This window comes from Cucumis melo, chromosome 2, assembly GCF_025177605.1.
Source record: "Cucumis melo cultivar AY chromosome 2, USDA_Cmelo_AY_1.0, whole genome shotgun sequence".
Lineage (NCBI taxonomy): Eukaryota > Viridiplantae > Streptophyta > Magnoliopsida > Cucurbitales > Cucurbitaceae > Cucumis > Cucumis melo.
In genome coordinates, this window is record NC_066858.1 from 14181862 (window position 1) to 14203376 (window position 21515).

General features: G+C 32.7%; 3 protein-coding genes across 7 annotated transcripts; 2 read left to right on the forward strand and 1 right to left on the reverse strand.

The window, feature by feature from the left end:
- The first annotated feature begins 865 nt into the window (after window positions 1-865).
- LOC103487390 (uncharacterized) lies at window positions 866-3159 on the forward strand. 2 transcript variants are annotated; one of them, XM_008445689.3, is made up of 5 exons: window positions 866-1324; window positions 1445-2188; window positions 2277-2356; window positions 2429-2500; window positions 2585-3159. In XM_008445689.3, exons 1-5 carry the CDS (start codon window positions 1001-1003, stop codon window positions 2913-2915), a joined length of 1551 nt encoding a protein of 516 aa, XP_008443911.1. In that variant the 5' UTR covers window positions 866-1000; the 3' UTR covers window positions 2916-3159. The 2 variants fall into 2 exon arrangements, with proteins under 2 accessions (XP_008443911.1, XP_008443910.1); XM_008445688.3 differs by having other exon boundaries at window positions 886-1324; window positions 2274-2356.
- Window positions 3074-7553, reverse strand: LOC103487388 (uncharacterized). 3 transcript variants are annotated; one of them, XM_008445687.3, is made up of 6 exons: window positions 7136-7553; window positions 4625-5617; window positions 4168-4341; window positions 3797-3933; window positions 3441-3551; window positions 3074-3370 (listed from the first exon to the last, which is right to left on the reverse strand). In XM_008445687.3, exons 1-6 carry the CDS (start codon window positions 7253-7255, stop codon window positions 3286-3288), a joined length of 1620 nt encoding a protein of 539 aa, XP_008443909.1. In that variant the 5' UTR covers window positions 7256-7553; the 3' UTR covers window positions 3074-3285. The 3 variants fall into 3 exon arrangements, with proteins under 3 accessions (XP_008443909.1, XP_016899819.1, XP_050937533.1); XM_017044330.2 differs by having other exon boundaries at window positions 4168-4347; window positions 7136-7521; XM_051081576.1 differs by lacking the exon at window positions 7136-7553 and adding an exon at window positions 6816-7115 and having other exon boundaries at window positions 4168-4347.
- An 8781-nt stretch (window positions 7554-16334) lies between these two features.
- On the forward strand, window positions 16335-18854 carry LOC103487391 (putative glycerol-3-phosphate transporter 5). Of its 2 annotated transcripts, none has more exons than XM_051081577.1 (3): window positions 16335-16617; window positions 16714-17880; window positions 18088-18854. In XM_051081577.1, the coding sequence occupies exons 2-3, from the start codon at window positions 16848-16850 to the stop codon at window positions 18639-18641; spliced, it is 1587 nt and encodes a 528-aa protein (XP_050937534.1). In that variant the 5' UTR covers window positions 16335-16617; window positions 16714-16847; the 3' UTR covers window positions 18642-18854. The 2 variants fall into 2 exon arrangements, with proteins under 2 accessions (XP_050937534.1, XP_050937535.1); XM_051081578.1 differs by having other exon boundaries at window positions 16335-16560.
- Window positions 18855-21515: the final 2661 nt, after the last annotated feature.

The following is a 21515-nucleotide window of genomic DNA, read 5'->3' on the forward strand; positions in this document are numbered from 1 at the left end:
TTGGAATCATGAAGAAAAATAATTGTTATTGAATTGATTAGTTTAAGAGTTTTTTAAAGTATTATTATTATTATTGAGCTTTGTTGAATTTTAGTTCCCTAAATTTTAAATTTAGGCACATTTATTTTGTTTGGTTTTTTAAAAATTAGCCTTATTTTTTCTCAATTTCTTACAATAATTTTATCCTGATAGCCAAATGTTAAGAATAAAAACTAGTTTTTAAAAGCTATGTTTTTTTAGGTTTTTAGATAAAGTTAGGCAGTAGACAACAAATTAACAAATTTTGTCAATGGAAGTAGGTCTATAAGTTCTAAAACGGGATTTTAGTGATTTATTCTATTTTAATTAAGTCACTTAACATAATATGTGACAGTTTTAAAAACTAAAATGCAATGGCATGTTAACAAACGGCAAATAAAAGACCAAAATGTGAGTTTTTACCTATATGGGATTGAAAGTCGCTTAAAACTGTTTTAAATTGATTTGGAAGATGATAAAATGAAAGAACTCAGAGATATTGGATTATAAGAATGCTCACTGAATTTCTCAACTAATTGCTAATACACCCTAGAAAAGTGATCAATCTAAAACACAATTAAGCTACTAAAAGAAATTGATCTAATTGTTTTTCTAAGAAAAAGAAGATAAAAGGAGAATTTTCAATTATGTCATAAAGAATCTAAAGGCAAAGGATGTTAGTAATGAAAAAGCAAAAGCGGACCATGAAGAAAGTCAAAAAATAGGCCTAAAATCTAAACGGGTGATTTTACTGTTTTAGCCTCCAAAGTCCCAACGGCTACTTTCTTATGACCGTTTCTAAAATCCCTCAAATTCAAATTTCTGAACACAACTACAAAAAAAACTACTATACTACATTTCACACTCAACAACGACCCTCAAAAATCTCTTACAAAAACACTTACGAACAACACTTGCGAATCTTAAACTTCTTTTTCTCCTTGTTTTTCCAATTCCAAAGATTCATAACAAAGAAACAAGAATGGTGTATTCTTACACACCCACTTATTATTCTACTCTCCATGATTCAATCACTTCTCTCTGCAAGTCTATTCTTCCTTTCAGCTTCAAGAAACGTTGCTTACCGGCCGCCGATCAGAAGTTAGCGAAGCTTCAGTCTGATAACCTCAAATGCCAGCAAGATTCCTTCCACCAAATGCTCAAATTGATGGGTCTTCACAATGAAGGTATTTTAGCTGAAAATGAAGTTTCGGATTTCAAAACCCATTTGCTTGATACTATGATCGCTTCGCCGGTGGAACATGAACACCCAGTTATATTGAGAGATAAGCTGTTGTTCTTGCAGGTTCGTAGCTTATAAATGCTTTGTTTTATATGTGTGTGCTCTGTTTTCCTTGGAGGATTCTGTTTTAGGAACCAAATGGGATTTGGGTTCTTTTTTTTTTGGTATGTTTGTTCTTATCAGGAGCTTCTATATGCGAAATGCATAACGGCAGATGAGTATCATTCTTCGAAGAGGCCTCTGCTTCAGAGATTAGCGGTTCAAGGAGCTGAAATTGAAGCCAGAGATGTGATTTTAGCTGACTCAAAAGAGAATATGAAAGAGAATTCTGAAGAAGAATGGTCAATTATTGACTTGAGAGATGAAAAGACTTCACAAAAATCGAACTCGAATTCGAAGAATAAATCAAAGCATATGCTGGGTATGAAGCACATAAGAGGAGCCGCGTCGGTTTTTAGTTTTGGGTTATCAGAAAAATCAGAGAGGAACAGAAAAGAGAAAAGTATCTTCGATTTTGAAAACCAATTGTGCAATAACAGTGAAAGTCATTCGATTCTGATGCCGGAAAGTTCGTCGAACAAGGAAATGAGAGAGGAAAAGGCAAAACGACGACCCTTTAGGACTCTGTTTCAGGGACACGGCAGCGGTGGCGACGGTGCCAATTATGGTCCAGATTATGAAGAAAGGATGAACAAAAGTGGAAAGAAACAATGGGGTCTCAATGGGTTGAAGAAATGGAAGAGAGACGAAACAGAGGATGAGACAGCTCCATTGCCACTCCATGAAAGATCCGACAGTGAAGCTTTTTGGGGTTCTTCAAATTCAACTCAGCTCGCAACGAGTCCATTAGGGGAAGGGCCCAACACTAAAATGATGAAAAGGAAGTTGCATTCAAACGGGTCTCCATCGGATTTCTTCATTGACAAGGTAATTAACAGCCATAATGTCGGTTCCCTGTACATTTGAAGTTTTTGTTTTCTTTTTATCATCTTCTAATTTTGTTAGTAATCAGAAGGTTTTAGGCGAGAAGATAAAGAAAGAGCTTTCACGGATCCAATCAGAGCTCAACACTTCAAATCCCAACCTTAAATTCTCGTAAGATCTTCAAAGATTATCATTTGTGTCACTTTCTCTGTTTGTTCTTCTTTTAAATTGTTTCAAATTCAGGGATGATCAAATCGAGGCTATTTCCACCAGGCTTCCTGTTGATAAAGCTGACCTCAAGAATTTCTTCCCAAAGTAAGATCCAATACTCATTTTAAGTTATAAGAAAAACATTAAAGTCAATTATTTGATCTGTTATTTTTTTGCCTTCATGATAAGGTCATGGTGCGATCGTTATGGAGATGTAGTAATTGATGTGGTGAAGAAAGAGTTCAAGGACCATGTGGGAGAGATGGAGAATAAGCGAAATGCAGCATATGAGAAACGGTGCAATAGCAGCAATTCGATGCGATGGACGACTTTTGAGGACGAAGAGAACTGCCAACCAAATCTCTTCAACAACATTAATGACCCGAAGAGCTTTGAACAAAACAATCCTTTCTTCGACGATACATCAAAGAACACTACCATTCATCAAATGAGATCTGATCCTGCCTATGAGAACCCATTTTGGAGGCCAAGCACGGGTCTTTCCACGCTCAACAAGTAGTTGTAAGCCAAGACAGCTGAAATTACTCCCCGTGTCGTTTATCTGTTGACGCTCAAGTAGAGCTAAGCCGAGACAGCTGAAATTACTCTCTCTGTCTCATTTATCTGTTGTCATTCACCGTTGTCATTCACCGTTGTCACTGCCATATTGTACAAGTGTTTGAACCATTCAAACCAAATTGGCTTCTATTCATTAAACTTTTTTGGCTCAGGGAAAAGAACTTGTGCCAATATTTCATCTGAAACTGCTATACAATATGGATGCATTACAAAATTAAATCATGGGGATTCAGTTAATCCCCAGTATTAACAGGAGATAGGATAATGAGAGAGTTCCATTATCACTATTATTATCTCTATATACAATTCTATCAAATTGTTGAGACTTCATTGTTTGGTACTGAACATTCATCATTTGAGCCTGCACGAACATCCCCTCGACAAAGTGGGCATACCCTGTTAAACACAACAAGGTGAGATTAGTTGATTGCAGAATAGCAATAATTGAAGTATATGTGTGACGTACCCGTGAATCTCCTTCAACCATTTATCGACGCATAACATATGATACTCGTGGCGGCAAGGAAGGACTCTTATTTTATCACCCTCTTCGTACTCAGCCAGGCAAATGTAGCATCTAATAGACATTTGTAAATATTCTCAAATTAGAATTTAAGCAAGAAAACTATTCAGACCATTCCACGAGTTTCTTGAACCTTTGCTTTAACAAAAGCATGGCACTAACACTATATTAAGAGGATTGCAAGTTATATATTGACAATCAGAACCATAAGGAGAAGTTCCAATATGAATAAAAGAGTTCCATCCATATCAATGCAAAACATACACTGAGAACTTAGCTAATGGAAAGAGGAAACCTACTGCTCAATTTCATCTCCTCCATTAGTTGTCTTTTCGTGGTTCTTCAGAGGAAAAGAGTCAACAACTGATTCTGGTGCTGGGAGTGAAACCATAGACAAGGCAAGAGAAACAGGCTGACCATGAATTTCATCCAAGACCTTCAGATAAAAAAAGAGAACAAGAAGTGAGATAACTGTTGAAACACGCAACAGAACTCCAAAAAGTGGCGGTGTTTGAGTGCTTCACTTTTATTAGAAATATCAAATGGCCTAAAAGAAATTGATGGAATAGAATACCAGTTAAAGTGAATGCCTAGACTATAATGTTAAATGTATGGTTTACTCAACACAATATCATTTTAAAATTTAAAGAATTGATCAGGGGAAAACTACCTCAAATAATGCTTCAGCAAGCATGATTATCCGTGATATGCTTGCACGGGTACTTGAGTGTTCTATCCTTGAGAATGAGTCACACGAGCAAGGACCATTAGGATGAATGCCTGATGGGCAAGATACATTCTGCTGACTGGTTTCGGTTAGACTACTACGAAGTCTTTCCCATATCTGCACCTATTTGAGAAGCAATTAAGAATAAACACAACAGAAGACTGCAACTACATTCTATTACTACTTAAAATGAAACATGAAACATTTCAATTCAGTGGACTGCTAAATGAAGCTGATCTACACTTTATACTAACAATTGCTAAAAGCATTTTTGTTATTTCTGTCCAAACCAAAAGATCACTGCCTATCTACTGCCTTTCAAGAAAAAAGAAGAGATACTGTAGATAAAAAATAGTAATAATCACAAGAAATTCATAATTGTCAATATTCAGAATGTAACCTGAGATCTTGAGTTTCTTTGTTGTTCATTCAAGATGTGAATTCTGCTGGAAAAATGTCTTGAATCGCCACTCACTTCATCATCAATAAAATCACCACTTATATCAAGGAGCCACCTGTCTGTATCTCCTGTATTGCTAAAGTTATTAGATGGGAAAACAAATGGAGATTCTCTTTGTCTTCTAAAACTACGTCTTGAAAAGGCATCCCAAAACAGTCTTCTGCTATTTCTTCTGACCTCAAGAGAACTTGTATCTGTGCTACTTGTAGATAAAACGTTGGAAGAAATACCAACCATATCAACATGAGGCATACCCAAATCTCCTTGGCCTAACTCCCTATTATCAGAATCAAGAGTGTCTAAACTTGAGGGTTCCTCTTGTGAAGATTCATCTTCAAGAGATTGAAAAGTTAATGGAAGACCAGAACCAGAAGGAGAGGATTCCGAAAATGGGCCCTGGTTTACTGACACCTCGTCCTCTTGAATGGAACCTGTCAGCCCACTGGAACACAAGTTTCCAACCTCTTGAGTAGTTGAACTGCTTGCTGCAAATGTGACCTTCGAGCAGACTGGTGATACACCCTTGTCCACTGAACCATCAATGCCATTTACTGCATCCTCGTTAGCCAAAATATTTACAGATACTGGTTCTGAAGATTGATGTCCTTTAAATGAAGTACCATTCGAAGCATTACTATATCTATGAGATTCATCAGGACTGTAATCGGCACTAACCTGTTGAGGAGGAGCTAATTCCTTATTTTGAAACAAACACTTCCCATGAACATTGATATCAATATTTCTTGGATCATCTACAGCACTTTCCTCACTGTCTGCAATGCCATTCTCGTATGAGGTCTCAGAATAAGCGCTTGCATTAGGAAGTCCCATTCTTATAGATCCATTTGTGGGGAGTTGAACTTCATCAATGTTGTGATTACATTGTTGATGATCTGTCGGATGGACAAGAAATTGAACCGAAGAATCTTCCATCTATTAAAGATAGGTGTCAGCTATTTTACTTAATCTGTCGTCTAAGCTTGACAAAACTTGAAAGTAATTTCCGTGCAAAATGGAGAAAATGACAATTTAGATGGTTAGAAATTAATTATAATTGCCTTGAATCAGGACTTGAATGGTACAATTACCTTCCATTAGATTTCTATTTAGTGAAAATATTGCCACCTCATTGGACTGGCTTGGTAATTGATTAAAAGATTTGTCATAATGCAAAAATATAAGCATAGCCAATAAAGAGCACCAACCAAAGCGAGCTTAGCTCAATGATAATTGGCATGACCTTCCATTCTAGAGGTGAGAGGTTTGAATCCCCCAACTCCCAATTGTTGTTCTCAATAAAATAAAATAAAGATCACAGATACCTTTTAAGCATGGGTGTTAAATTATCACTATAACATAGCCAATAAAAAGCTTAAGCTATTCGATTAGCAACACTAAAAACATCTATTGGGCAAACAACATTTTCTGGTCAATATATTCTCGATATCATGTGGCCCAGCACGTAGACTATTTATAAGAAATAAACTGGAATAACATTGCAAATATTTAAACTTAGAAATTTCAATTATAACAGTACCGAAAGCTTTAATTGTTAGGCTAAACTTATATTGGATCTTCTCAATATATTCATATTCTCCATGATAAGCAATGAGGTGACTAGCATGAAAACAGAATGACTAATAGAACTACTCTTACAAAGACTAACAGAGAAAAATGTCAATCCCATAAAACCTGGATGGCCACTTTGCATGTCGTACAAGAAAATTAAACAAAAACAACCTAACACACAGCTATATCAATTGCCAAAACCTGAAACTAAAAAAGAAAGTTTCAAATTAAACAAGAAATTGTGACATAATACGACACTTGAATTATCATTTTTCGTTTACAAAAGGATTGGAAACAGAAAACAGAGAGGCACTTTGATTGATATTAACCAAAACATAAAAAATGACACAAACATAACATTCAATTGGCAATCTCAGGCTGTAAAAAGAACTTTCAATCTTCCCAAACCACCAACCAACTTTTGCAGGATTCAAGGTTCAAAATCCAAACAATTCGGTAGTGATCATTACCCACCAACAATCAACAAAACAAAACAAAACATCATCCCACGCACAAGCAAAACAAACGCAAACATATTACAAAAGCTACAGCAATTTCGGACCTAATTTCTGCGCAGTACACCGATCTTCTTCACTTCTTGGTAAATCAAGACTCATCCAAAATCCCCCTAAAAGCAACCCCGAAACTTCAAGCAACTAAAAAGCACACCAAACGGATACAAGACTTCAATCAAACGAAACCACATGAAACACCTCCAACTAAAGAACGCTAGCGAGGGTCAATCTTTAACACGAAGACAGTCAATCCCAGATTATCCAAACAAGATTCCAAAGACGAATTAGATTCAAATTCACTAAGAACCACAAGAAATGGGTAAACAAGAGAGAACAAAAGATTCGATGATGAAAATGAATGATTAACCTGATGAATCGCGCGAGAAGAGGAAGCACCGCAAAAGAAAGAGCATAAATTGGAGCGGTTGGTGCGGTAATCTCGGGAGCGAGAAGGGCGCGACCCCAGACGACTACAGCTCGAACCCATTCGGGTTTTGTGGGAAAAGGGATGGTCTGAATTGATGAAGACGATGAAGATTTTAGAATTTGAAGGAAACCCAATTGAATTCAGACCTCTATGATTTCAAATTCAATCAAAAAAACAATAATTTGATTGATGGGAAATGGGAAGTTCGTGATGTTGTTGGGACTACACTACATAGAACCCATGTATATTAATAATTCTTTTTGCCTTTTGAAACTTTTATTATATTGTTTTTGTTATCGTAAAAGGGTTTCCGAAGCTTTTCCTTGGTATTAAAAATAAATATCAGAGGTGTCATGTCGCCATAGCTCTTGACAATGAGCCCTTTGGCGGAAATTTATCGTTGCTGTGGTTGTGATTGTGAACAAATTCGGCCACAAATTCATGTTTTCTTTTTGAACATATAAAAACATTATCTTTCGTTATACTCATTAATATGCCATAAAACCATGCTTATTAAAGTCAGACTAAGAGAAAACGTTCCTTTTTAACTCAAATCAATTGCTTAATAACAAATTATATATATAATAGCTTCGATAGAGAAAAACTTTTTATGTCTGTCGTACCCTTAAATTTAGATCTATTTCTAAATCACTCTTTCGTTTTATGGTAAGTTTATTTTTAATTTTACTTTTTTTAATAATAAAAGACACACCTTCTTTCACTACTTTTTGAATTAATTATATTTAAGGTTAGCGAAATTAAAGTATATAGGAGGTGAACAATTGAAATGTAAATGGTTTTTCATTTACCTTTTAGAAATTAATTACAAATTAAATATCTTATTAATTCTGATTAACAATACAAATTTAAAAACTTGAAAGTTGAAAAGTTTTTGTAACATTTTCTTTTACTATAAAAAATGTTTTATTGATTTTTCCTACCAAACATTGTTATTGAGAAATTTAGATCCATCCAATGGATTGTGTAATGGGACAAGATTGGTATGTCGATCATTTAGCAAAAATATTATACATGCTAAAATAACAATGAGTGATCATGTAAGAACACACAAGTTTTTCTTCCACGAATATCGTTAAGCCCACCAAATGGCAATGGATATTCATTCAAGTTCAAGAGAAAACAATTTCTCATTCATTTATGTTTTGCAATGACAATTAACAAAGCATAAAGACAAATAATTTCTAACGTTGGAATATATCTTTCTGAAAAATGTTTTTTTCTCGTACACAACTTTATATGTTGCACTATCCAGAGAAATTTCAATGAAGACAAAAAAAAGTCTGAATCAAACCTATAGATAACAATAAGTTATCTTCAAATTGTACAAAAAATATTGTTTATAAATAAATCATTTTTTATATATATGCAAGTCTTACATTTAAATTATTATATTTTAATTTAATTATTGTAATTTCTTCCTAAGTACATCTAATTCTTTTAGATTTTGAACTTTGTACCTTTAAATTTAGCACGACCTTACAATATTTACTATAATATAAAGCTATGCATTATACATCCGTATTTTACTAGTATATATATATATAAAAAAAAAAAAAAAAGCAAGGGACTTTAGTTTAAATCTCTCATTTCAACTTAATATTAAAAAATCTCAAATTAGTCGAAAGAAGGAGAAAGTGAGTTTTCTTTCTTTCTTTCTTTCTTTTTCCTTTTTGTAAAATTACTATAGTTTTTGGTTATTCTTCATTTTTGTATAAGGGTAATCATACTTCCATTTCACACTTACTTCATTTTAACGTATTATATTAAACTACTGATTTTTTGTTCTATGCAGTGAACTTTTTAATAAAGTTAACGAAACATAAGAATTTGAAATTTTAATTAAAAAATAATACATGTCAATTACTTGATTTAAGTCTAAAATTTGCGTTTATTCCATTTTAATTTGAACATGATAGAAATATTTGTTTTCAAATAACTATGTAGTGAAAATTTAGAATTAATTTTAATAGCAATGATAATTAGTGAAACTTAATTAATTAGGATCTTTTATTTTTTAAACTTAATTAATAAAGTATATGACATGAAATTTAAGAGTAATAAAAGAGATCATGATGAGTAAGACTATATATAGAGGGGTTAATTTATAATAAATATGAAATGTGTTTGACACAGAGGGAATATAATTTATTGAAAAGCAATATAATTTTATTGATTTTAAATTGTAAATAAAATAGATAACATAAATAAATAAATTTCCATTTAAAATTATAATTGTCCAAAGTAAAATGAAATATACCTTTGATATAGTTTCAAATTAAGGCCATGGAGATGACATGATAGAATGGTCATACAGAGGCAAGAGGTTGTAGACTTGCAAACAATTATGAGTATAAGATTTAGTTAAGCATGGTGGTCGATCCATCGACTTAGAGTTAAATAGAAATATTTCTATAATAAATTAAAAAGAACCACATCAAAATCAACACATGAGGTCAAGTAATTATGGAAGTTAAAAAATGTCAATTCCGTAGACTTCATCAATGTTGATCTATAGAGTCAACCATAAGAGAAAAATAATGTCTAAGGAGGTTGGTCAAATTATGACCAAAGTGCTTGTTTAGTAAACTATGTGTTCGTGGATTTATTTTTAACAACCAGATTAAATTAGTAACATCAAATTAAATTATTTGAAAAATTAATTAGTCAAGTAGTTGTTGTGAAACTATTTATATCTATATAATCGAAAGGGTTTGAAAATGATTACTAACTTGATCAGTGAAGAGTTGGAGGTCAAGCATCATACAGGCACAAGATTATTTCTATTTTGCAAGATGTTTGTTTGATTTCCTCTCATACATCGTAAATGCTCCTTGGGTATTGAAATTCGGTATCAACATTTCTTTTAACATTATTAAACAAGTTTCTAAACATTACTTTCGACACTTAACTTTAAGATTTTGATTAAAATTTCAACTATGTAGAAATAAGATACAAACTCAATCACTTGTCATGTAGACTTTTTCGTTGTAAGTAATATTATTTACAATATCAAGGGATGTTTAAATGAGTAAGAAAAAATATTTTTAAAAAAATTGTTCTCATTTAAACATTTTAATAAAAGCTCCTTGAAGAAAAACATGCGTTAAACAACGCTTTTTCAAAAGTTTTATTTTTGTTCTTGTTTTCCTTGTAAAAGCTTATTTGGTTTGTTATATATTGTTTGCATTTATTAATTTCAAATAATTACTATAAGAAAATTCATTGATGGAGGTGTTGGTCACCCGTTGCAGCATTAGTATGTACTAAGGTTGAGGAGAAAAGGAAGTGATTTGTTTTTGGAAATGAATCATTATTTAATATATATTGTAATCTGACACTTCAAAATTAATATTAAAATATAAAAATCGATGATATGAAGGGGACATGTTTCTTCGTTGGTCCCTTAATAAATCCACCCCTAGAGATGATGGTCAGAAGTGGGAAATGGTACTCAGAGATGGTTGATGGCAGTTGTTGGAGGTTGTGATTGACAACGATTTGTCAAAGATGGTGGTCAAAATTTCTAAAACAAATAAGGAAAACTAACAATTAAATATTTAAAATTCATTTGGTTTCAAATATTTATCCACATTATTTTTTTAATATCGATTTTAGCAGTTGCCAAATACATTCAATTTTTTTTTCAAACAACTTTTTTTAATTTAGTCAATTTATAAAAGTAGTCCAAAGACACACCCTAATATTCGTTAAAAAAGAACTCTATTTCTTATTTATGTGTTTGATTTCTTAATCCAAAAAAATCATTCCTCAGTGTAGAACACATAAATTTGATTTTAAATGTCAAATCCATGAGCCAAATACTTTTTTAGGGGTAAGAGGAAGATAAAAATTAGGAAATATATTGATTACACTCTAAACTATAGGATTGTATCAATTTAGACATAAACTAATAATTATATCAATTTAAATCCTAAACTTTGAAAATTGTATCAATTTAAACCTCAAATTAATAATTGTATCAATTTAGATCCTGAACTTTTATTAGTATATCAATTTAAACTTGAAACTTACATTGTTGTTATTATATGAATCTATGTCCAAAATCTCGTAGTTTGTAACTTATATAAAAATCATATTCTATTTAATAAAGTTGTTATTGAGGATTTTATAAATGAATTTGAATACTATAATATTAAATCCAATGAACTAAGGTGACGAGGCTATCAATGTAGACTTGAACTTTATGTAGAGACATTAAACAATTAGATCAAGTTCTGGTAACACTATGGATACGACTCGCTTCGTAGTTAGTACAAATAATGTGATCATGAATTGTTCGTGTAGAGACATGAAAGCGGGGCATCCTATGTAAGGAGTTTACATAAAACAGGAACTATGAAATAATCACTTTTTGGTTATAACACTGTTTACTGTTTAGGATTGACTATTTCTGCTTATTGATAATCAACCTAGGTACTTAATCCTGAGCTAACTGTGGATTCCTATTCACACGGGATTATTCTTAGATTTACATAGATGAGGGCAACTCATAAGCTGACCCAATAAGCCTCTCATTTTAGGGGTAAGACCGAGTTGATTGCTGAGAACATAAGATGGAAGATGGAATTCGCTTCTGCCCATTATAGGGTTAGTAGGTAGGTTGTTACCTTAAGGACTTAATTTAGGTCTTGAACAAGGGGTCATCCTCTCATTGGTCCAAAAGTGATTTAGTTTATAGGTTGAACCTTAAACCAATTGTTCAATAATGGATTAGTGGGACTTAAGAAACAAGATATAATCTTTGGGGGTAAAACGGTGATGAAATACAATACATGCGCAACAGATAAATGAATCGAAATTTTACCCTAAATGCATCTAAACTATATTTAGAGATTAACATGCATTAAGAACCCTAATTACACACTAAATAAGGGTTAAGAGAAATATACCTTTGATGCCCCTCGATCTTCGCAATCTCCTCCAAACTCGAGCTAGGACCACCACGAGTGTTGACCCGCTATTCTCCGACCTTAGAATCGGGTTGTGGGATACGATTAGGTGAAGGAATATGAGAGAGAGATAGAATTTTGTGGTGGAAATATAGGGTTGAGAATTTTTGGAAGAGAGAATTTTTATAAAATAATTTTGTAAAAACAAAATTAACAAAATGGCAAAAGTTTTTTACCCCGTTTGAAAAAAGGAGCTATTTATAAGCAAATTACACTTAGCCCACTAAGAGTTAGTGGGATTATCCAACAAACTCTTGGATTTTCCCACTAACTTTAGTCAAGGGGCAAAATGATCATTTAATCATTCTAGTCAAAGTCAAAAGTTAATATTGTGACTTTTTACCATTTTATCCATCTTGACTAATTCCGACCTCCCAAGCATGAACCCACATTCATTTTTTTGAAATTAAAATCACATTTGAATATAAAGTCAATCTTTCAAATCACATTTGAATATAAAGTCAGTCAAAGTTTGACTTTTTAAAGCCAAAAGTCAACATTTTGACTTTTTACAATTTTGATTATTTCTATCAATTTCGAGCTTCTGAATATGAATCCATATTCATATTTTTAATATTTAAATCACATTTAAACATAAAGCTCTTTCTCAAAGCTATAATCGATGACTATATCACATATACTTGTCAGTTTCTCTCTTTTTACCTAATTCTAACAATTCGAATTATTCCAACATGTTGTTTTAAGTTAATTTCGTATGAGCTAGCAGAGAAACCTAATGGACCTATAGATCATGGACTCCAACCATATGAGATTAACTGGTTAAACCCTTTTAGACTGAGCTAATCAACATTCGTTAACTAATGAGTCATTCCACTAAAGTTTCATCACTATAGATATATTTCTATCCATTTGATATAACCATGATCAATAAGTTAACCCTTCAACTATTGTTCGTAATCTCGACAGGGTCAAAATACAATTTTACTCCCAAAATTACATCTTATTCCTTAAGTCTCACTGATCCACTATTGAACAATTGGTTTAAGGTCCAACCTATAAATCAATTCCCTCTCGGGCCAATGAGAGAGTGGAGCCCCTTATTTAAGATTTGGATTCAGTCATTAAGGGAACAACATATCTACTAACCCTAAAACGAATAGGAGTGAATTCTGTCTTGCACCCTATGTCCCTAGTCATCCACACGGTCTTACTCTTGAAATGGGAGGCTTGTTGGGCCAGCACTATAGAGTTGCCCTCACCCATGCAGATCTAAGGATAAATATCGTTTGAATAGAAGTTAATAGTTAGCTTAAGATTAAGATTAAGTTACCTAAGTCATCAAAATATCAAAATAGTCAGTTTTATATATTCAATGGTGTTATAACTTAAAAGTGACTATTTCATGGTTCCAGTTTTATGTAAACTCTTTACATAAGATGCGCCCACTTCCATGTCTCTACATGAACGATTCAGGATCATATCGTTTGTACTAACTACAAAATAAGTCGCATCCATAGTGTTCCCAAAATAAGGCGCTCAAATTTATTTATTATACTATATACCATTTGGGCCATAAACTCGAACTTGATCCACGCTTATGTTTGTACATAAAGTTCAAGTCTACACTAAATAGTCTCAGGACCTTAGTTTATTGGATTCAGATTATAGTATTCTATGTTCACTAATAAATCATCAATAACTACTTTATTGAATAAAATGTAATGTAAGCTACAAACTACGAGTTTTAGGACATAAATTTCAACAAAAAGTATTTTGACCTAACTAAGATTACGAACAACCTGTGAAAGATTAACTTACTAATCATGGTTATATTAGATGGACATAAATACATCTATAGTAAGGGGAGTGCACTAAAAGACTTTAGTGGAATGACCCGTTAGTTAAATGAATGTTGATTAGCTCGATCTAAAAGGGTTTAACCAGTTAATCTCGAATCGTTAGAGTCCATGATCTGTGGGTCCATTAGGTTCCCCTGCTTGTTTATATGGAATAAACTTAGAACAGTATGATGGAATGATTCAAATTGTTCGAATTAAGAAATGAGAAAAAAAAATCGACAAATATATTTGATATAGCGGTCAATTATTAGTTACTAGATAGAACTTTATGTTTAAATATGATTTAAAAGTTAAGTATTATGAATGCAAATTCGTATTTGAAAGCTCAAAATTGATGGAAATTATCGAAGTTGTAAAAAGTCAAATGGTTGACTTTTAACTTTGGAAAATCAAACTTTGACCGACGATATACAATGTGATTTGCATTTTGAGAAAATAAATGCAGATTTATGCTTATAAGGTCGAAATTAGTCAAGACGGGCAAAATGGAAAAAAAATAAAAATGTTGACTTTTGATTTGAAAAGTCAAAAGTTTGACTTTAACTAAAATAAAGAAAAGACCAAAATGCCCCTTGACTTAAGTTAGTGGAAAAAGTTGGATAATCTCACTAACTCTCAGCGAGCTATGAAAGCTCATGGTGATGATACCTAACCTACTAAGAGTGAGTGCATTACGAGGTGTTGGCTTTTGGTGAATTGTCTACATAATTCTTAGTAAAATTAAATTTTTGAAATTCTACGGAAAAAAAAAACTTTTGATCACATTTTTTTGTTTTCGAGGGCTGTATAATTTCACTTGTCTTAAAAAAAATACTTTCACCAAAAGAAAATCCTCATATTGAAGAAGTTTTTCTTCACTCTCCATTTCTATATATCTCTCTTATTTCAATTTTACATTTATGGGATCCTGTAATCCGATTCTAATTTCAGAGAATAATGGGTCAATACTAGCTAGTGGTGGTCTAGGTTCGTATTCGTGTGAATACTATGATGATCGAAAGCTTCAAAGGCATGAATTTTGTTAACTCTAATTTTATTTTAATTATGGCAGTAATGTATGTCAATATCTAACTATGATTATATGCAATCAAAGTGATTTAAATCCATAATTTTGTTGTACATGACTGAGATTTTTTCATTTGAATCAATTTAAACACTCAATTATCTTCTATTTGGACACGTTTATGAACATTAAGAATTTAAATTGACACACTTACAAAAGTTTAGAGTTTAAGTTGACACAACCATTAGTTTGAAGTTTAAATTGATATAGTATCGATATAATAAGCTAAAAGATGATATTTAGTTTGGTCTACTAAGTTAAATTCTCAAAACCTCCAATGTTTTTTTTTTTCCATTTTTATCTCTTCATGAGAGGGTGTGCCTTTTGGTCTTAATGAAATGAGTTTAGGGTATTATTTTAAATAACCACGAATAGTCTATTTATATGTAGAGTTTTTTTATGACTCCAAAATACATAAAACATCCTCTAAAATTGTCCATTAAAATAATTTTGTTAAATTATACAAAGTGCCTTTATATTATGTATGTTTTCATTATGCATTCAAACTCCAAAAACTTCATAATTTTGAAATTGTTTTGAAAGAATTATCTTTTTCTCTTGTTAAAATGAAAGGTAACAATCAATACTACAAAGATTGTGTAAAAGCTTGAAAGAGTACTTAGTGCTCTCAACTATATAGAACTTTCCCAAAATTTGGAACTGTCATTTCACAAAATCCAAATTCACACTTTAGATATCACACCAAACTTAAATGATGTTACAAGTGATTTTATGTATACCTTCTAATATTAACATGTAAGCCATTGTGTTAATTTGAAATTTTCATTTTTGTTATGGGTGGATTAATCAAATCCTATTCGAATTTAAGCCAATTGAACCTAAACGAAAAAGACACTCTTAAGACTCCGAGAGTAACGAGCTAAGGAGTTGTGTTCATCGATAAATTTTGAAACAATTTTTAAAACTGGTGTGCAACAATCAGATTAAATTATAAAAAGTATCTACAAACTTTACCCATTATTTTTTAAAAAATACTCCTTTATCTATGAACTTTCATCGTTCTTTAAGAATTTTATTGGATTTCGTGTTTTAGAATTTTCAGATATAAGTTCCTAACTTGAGACGATGTGATGATGCCTTGAGATAGTGTGATATCTAATTTTTCATTCTAGATCATCATCACACATTCAAGTATTGATTTTTTCTTAAAAAAATAAAAATTAAAAGAAGGTTAGTTTTCAAATTTCTGTGAAAATTTAGAGATAAAATTGAGGGTATTTTCTCTAATTTGGTCCAAAGTGAATTACATTTCGAAAGTCCAAACTCCGTAACGGTTAAGTCACCGACGATGACGAGGAAATCCGATCCGAAACCTAAAGATTGGACTTTTCTCGTCGTCGGAACCCTAGCTCCGACCTTCTAATTGAAATCTTAAATCCGAAGCAATCGATTTGGTCAAAATCTTAATCCGCCAGTGTCTTAATTCATTACCTCCTTCTCTTTCCCGGAAATTTCAGTGTCTGATTCAGGGTTCTATTTCTTTCCTTCTTGAATCTTTTATTGAGTCAATCTTCTGAATCAGACATTGTAATCTTCTGTACTTGTTCTTGTTATTTGCAAATGGGGGAGAGGGAAAATTCAATTTTAGAGAGTTTTTTATTCTTTCTTTTTTCTTTTGTACAGGTTGCATAGGTTTTGCAGCAACTGTACAACGATCTTGATTGATTTGCGTTCGTCTTCTTTAATCTTGAGACTGTTCTAAGGTTTTCGCTAGTTGTTCTGTGTTTTACTGTGATTATCTCCCCGGATCGGTTACGATGCTATCCAATCGCTCCGTTGCTCCAGCGATTGATTTGATACCAAACCTTAAACCTCCCTACAGAAGTTTAGATTTTCACAGAATCTTAGTTCTGACCATCACTTTCTTTGCATATGCGTCCTTCCACGCCTCAAGAAAACCTCCTAGCATTGTCAAGAGTGTGCTTGGACCAACAATCCCAGTTAACTCATCAACCATTGTGCTGAATTCGACTTCAATTGAATCGGATTTGACTTCCAATGGAACTGGGTGGGCTCCTTTTAATGGCCCTGATGGCACCCAGTTGCTTGGGGAGCTTGATCTTGCATTTCTTTCTGCATATTCCATTGGAATGTATTTTGCAGGACACATTGGTGATCGTATTGATTTGAGGTTGTTTCTTGTTTTTGGGATGATGGGTAGCGGCATTTGTACAATACTATTCGGGTTAGGATATTGGTTAAATCTTCATGTCTTGTGGTTTTTTTTTAGTGTTCAGGTTGTGTGTGGTTTAGTTCAGTCAATTGGATGGCCATGTGTGGTGGCAATTGTAGGAAATTGGTTTGGTAGAGCTAGGAGGGGACTGATAATGGGGATCTGGAATTCACATACTTCGGTTGGAAACATTGTCGGGTCGGTTATAGCTTCCGGGATCTTGGAACTTGGATGGGGTTGGTCGTTTGTGGTACCTGGAGCTTTAGTGATTCTGGTCGGCATTTTGGTGTTTCTGTTTCTTGTTGTAAGTCCATTTGACATTGGCTTTGGAAACTCTGGTAGTGAGATTCAATTGAACGCTGAGGTGAGTCCAGTAGAAAAATTGGAGATTACAGATTCTGAGGAGGCAGTATTGCTTGATGATGGACATTCAGATTCTACGGCTGCAATTGGTTCTGATTCTATGGCTGCAATTGGTTCTGATTCTATGGCTGCAATTGGTTTCGTAGAGGCATGCAAGTTACCCGGCGTTGCACCATTTGCCGTTTGTCTTTTCTTTTCAAAGCTGGTCGCTTACACCTTTCTCTACTGGTTGCCATTTTACATCAGGCACACAGGTACCTGTTTCTTATTGCCAAGGAACGTTAACATTCTTTGAAATACAAATTTTAGAAGGAATGTGTCTTCGAGAGTTCTTAGTTGTTTAAACACTCAATCCTGAAGGGTTTATACTTCTAAATAGTTTCAGGATGATGTAGAAATGATCTTCTAATTCTAGTTTTGTAGTCTCAATTGCTTATACTAGTCTTTTCTCTGTTGGTTAGCTGTTGCTGGTGTGCATTTATCTCATAAAACAGCCGGCATCCTCTCAACGATTTTCGACATCGGAGGTGTCTGTGGTGGAATATTAGCAGGATATATGTCCGATTTGATTGATGCCCGTGCAGTTACTTCAATAACGTTCCTAGTACTTTCAGTTCCTGCTCTAGTTCTATACCGTGCCTTTGGGGGTATTTCCACAATCACCAACGCCTGTTTGATGTTTCTTTCCGGATTACTTGTCAATGGCCCATACTCGCTCATTGCTACAGCGGTTGCTGCTGATCTCGGTACTCAGAGTTCAATTGGAGGGAATTCACGTGCTTTAGCAACTGTAACCGCAATCATTGATGGGACTGGCTCTGTTGGGGCAGCTCTTGGCCCTCTAATGGCAGGATATCTTTCCAGATTTGGATGGAACCTTGTGTTTTTTGTGCTGATTCTTTCCATATTCTTTGCTGCTCTCTGCTTGGTTCGCTTAGCAAGAACTGAAATCAAAGAAAAGTTGGACGAAGGACGATGGTTTTCTAATACGCAGACCTCACCAACAGTAGTCTAAGAGATCTTAAGAAATTTTGAAATATGTTGAACAGTTAGAGTAGGAGATTTCTGATAGAAAAAAAAATACATTTGAGGAAATTTTTGACAGTATTTGTACATCATTGTATCCGATTCTTTTGTATTCCTTAGAAAGATTCATGTACCATACACAGTTATTGAGTGTAGAATACAAAAAATAATAAAAATCTGCTGATGCTTGGTTATAGAATCACTAGAACAATGAGCTTAGTCCATGAATAATCAGCTTGATATTGTTTTGCTTGTAATGTTACAAGTACTTGATACAAGGTGACAAGATGACTCAAATTTATATTTTTTACTGTGTTATAATAAATGTATTGCAATGGAAGTAGATATGATGTTAGCTGAAGTTATCAAAACCATAACTCTCCATTTTTCAAGTCTGATATAGGTGAACTTTGCTTATAAATGGCATAGGTCAACCCTAAGCCAAAAGGTACTAGAACAAACTTCTTTCGTGAAACACCCTGTCACTTTTTCCTTGTTGAATCTTCTTTTTCTTAGGGTTCTTTTAACATTACAAGCACAAATTTTTCTCATTGGGTAAATTTTAATTTGTGTGAAAAATAGTTGGATAGTAATAAACAATACGTCATGTCGATGTTAATGCTCGAAATCATGTTAAATTACAAATAGATTCGTGTATCTACCAAACATAAAATTGAAAGCTTAGAGTATCATTTAGACATAAAATTCAAATTTATATTGAATAGAGCAATTGATTTTTAAAATTTCTCATATTTGTCAATGAACTATTCAACATGTTTGAAAGTTCAAGGACCAAATAATTATAAACTTCAAAATTCAAAGATTTAAAGATCCATTTGAATTGAATAGGGAAAAAAAGTGTACCAAAAAATTTATTTTTATTTAAAATTAAATATTTGATTAGTTAATTTAAACACAACCTAAATTTGTAACATAACCCAATAAACAAAAATTGAAGTTCAAAAAGAGACTAAACAGAAATTAATTATAGATTCCTAATTTAAACCCTTCCTAATATATGAGAATGCTTTGGTTAAATTTAATTTTAGAAACAAAAAATGGGATGGTTTATCAATGCTAAACGTCATGTATTGATACACCAAAATCTCAATCTTCCAAGCTAAGTTCTCCAAAAAGAAAACACGACAAGGAGGATCTGCACACTTGAATGCCTATACATAAAATGAAGCAAGCATAAGTGTTTGCTATTAGGGAAAATGAATTTACATGAACTTTTACTAGAGTCATAGTAACGTATGTATATAGTGTGTTGACCTAGGTGATTTAAAACACAATTTTTGGGTCATAAGAAGTTAATCGAACCAAAACATGCCCCGTTGGGCAATATGCTAGGGGTGCTACAATTGACTTATGTTTGGTCTTTTCTTGGCCCGATTACCTCTTTATCATCATCGAATGTCGGTTATGCGTTTTGGTCTATTTTAACGCATGCCAAAGTGAGTAAAGAGTATAAGTAGTATACACCCGAAAGGGTAGACAAAAGGGCAGCATCATGATATGTGTCCTAATCTATAGTGCCCCTACATATGGTTGAGCGCAATTTCGGCTCAAAGGGCCCAAAATTCTTGACTAAACAAAAAAAGATTAAACAACAATATGGGGAAACCCACATGCATGTAAATAAAAGTTGTATTATAAGAAAGAATGAGATGAGTATTCAAAAAATGGTTCAAACAAAAACAATCACAAGGCCATTGGTGGGTCCCTTTGGCCTTTCCTTAAGGGACACCATGCCTTTGTTCCCATTATGCACCACACCTACCATTTTCTTCCCTCTTCAAAATTACAAACCATTTTTGTCTCTTTTTCTCATCTTTTGAGATGGTGTTGTGTTGTTGCACTTGTTCAATTTTTCTTTTCCCTACTTTCTTTTGTCTTTGTTCAATAAATAATGGGGTTGGAGATCCAACCCTTCAATTTCAATTATAAGTATTTTATTCATGCAAATCTATAGGATGGACCATTATAATAATCATAAAAATTAACTTTTATAAAAGTGGATTTTTGAAGTGGTCTAGTAATCCCCTTTCATATATTTTAAAGTTAGGCTTATAAATATGAGTTGTATCTAAAAAAACAAAAAAGTAGTTTTAAAAAATTTATATTGTTTTTAAAAATTGGTTATCTAGAATGATGAAAACCAGAGTAAATAGGTTTGAAAAAAAATAAAAAAAAACTAATAATTTTTAGAAACTAAAACTATAAAATTTAGACAAATGTTACACAAGAGCTAAGATATACTTAAGTAATCTCATACTTCCCATTTTTAATACACACAAAATGAAAATAAATCTTCCTTTTTTTTCTTTTCCTTTGTTTTTTAAAAGTTGTGATAGATATAAAAACCTTTTTCTTTTTATTGAACAACTCTTTAAACTGCACAAAAATAAGTGAAATACGATAATTGTCCACTTTTATTTAAAAAAAGTTTTGAGCTCATATGATTTTACTTTTAAATTTTATAAAATAAAATGGTTTAATTAAAAAACAATATGCTTTGAACTCCACCATTTGTTTAAAGTGTACTCCTCTTGTTTTCAAAGTTGTCATATATATAATTAATAAGCTTGAGCATTTGATGAACGTTACGAAACTATTTTTTAAATGATTGGATAAAAAATCAATAATATCTCAAAATACTTTTTTAGATAACCATCATGTTGATTTCCCTTCTAACATTCTAAAATTTTGTACTACAAGAGTGTGATTGATTGATTTTTAAAAATACTATCATGGGGATTCCCATGACCATGGAGTACGATGACTTATGATTGATTTTCAAACCTTACTTGTCATTGATACTATACATTTACATATACCAAAGTCTTGAGCCACACCACAC

Excerpts from the sequence above, each read along its gene's own strand:
- LOC103487390 (XM_008445688.3), top strand. The coding sequence starts at position 1,001 with ATGGTGTATTCTTACACACCCACTTATTATTCTACTCTCCATGATTCA. Across the intron at positions 1,325-1,444 it reads ATAAGCTGTTGTTCTTGCAG|GAGCTTCTATATGCGAAATG; the intron begins GTTCGTAGCTTA and ends TGTTCTTATCAG. Across the intron at positions 2,501-2,584 it reads CTCAAGAATTTCTTCCCAAA|GTCATGGTGCGATCGTTATG; the intron begins GTAAGATCCAAT and ends CTTCATGATAAG.
- LOC103487388 (XM_017044330.2), bottom strand. The coding sequence starts at position 7,255 with ATGGGTTCGAGCTGTAGTCGTCTGGGGTCGCGCCCTTCTCGCTCCCGA. Across the intron at positions 5,618-7,135 it reads CTTCTCGCGCGATTCATCAG|ATGGAAGATTCTTCGGTTCA; the intron begins GTTAATCATTCA and ends TATCTTTAATAG. Across the intron at positions 3,552-3,796 it reads GGAGGAGATGAAATTGAGCA|ATGCTACATTTGCCTGGCTG; the intron begins GTAGGTTTCCTC and ends AATGTCTATTAG.
- LOC103487391 (XM_051081577.1), top strand. The coding sequence starts at position 16,848 with ATGCTATCCAATCGCTCCGTTGCTCCAGCGATTGATTTGATACCAAAC. Across the intron at positions 17,881-18,087 it reads ATTTTACATCAGGCACACAG|CTGTTGCTGGTGTGCATTTA; the intron begins GTACCTGTTTCT and ends TCTGTTGGTTAG.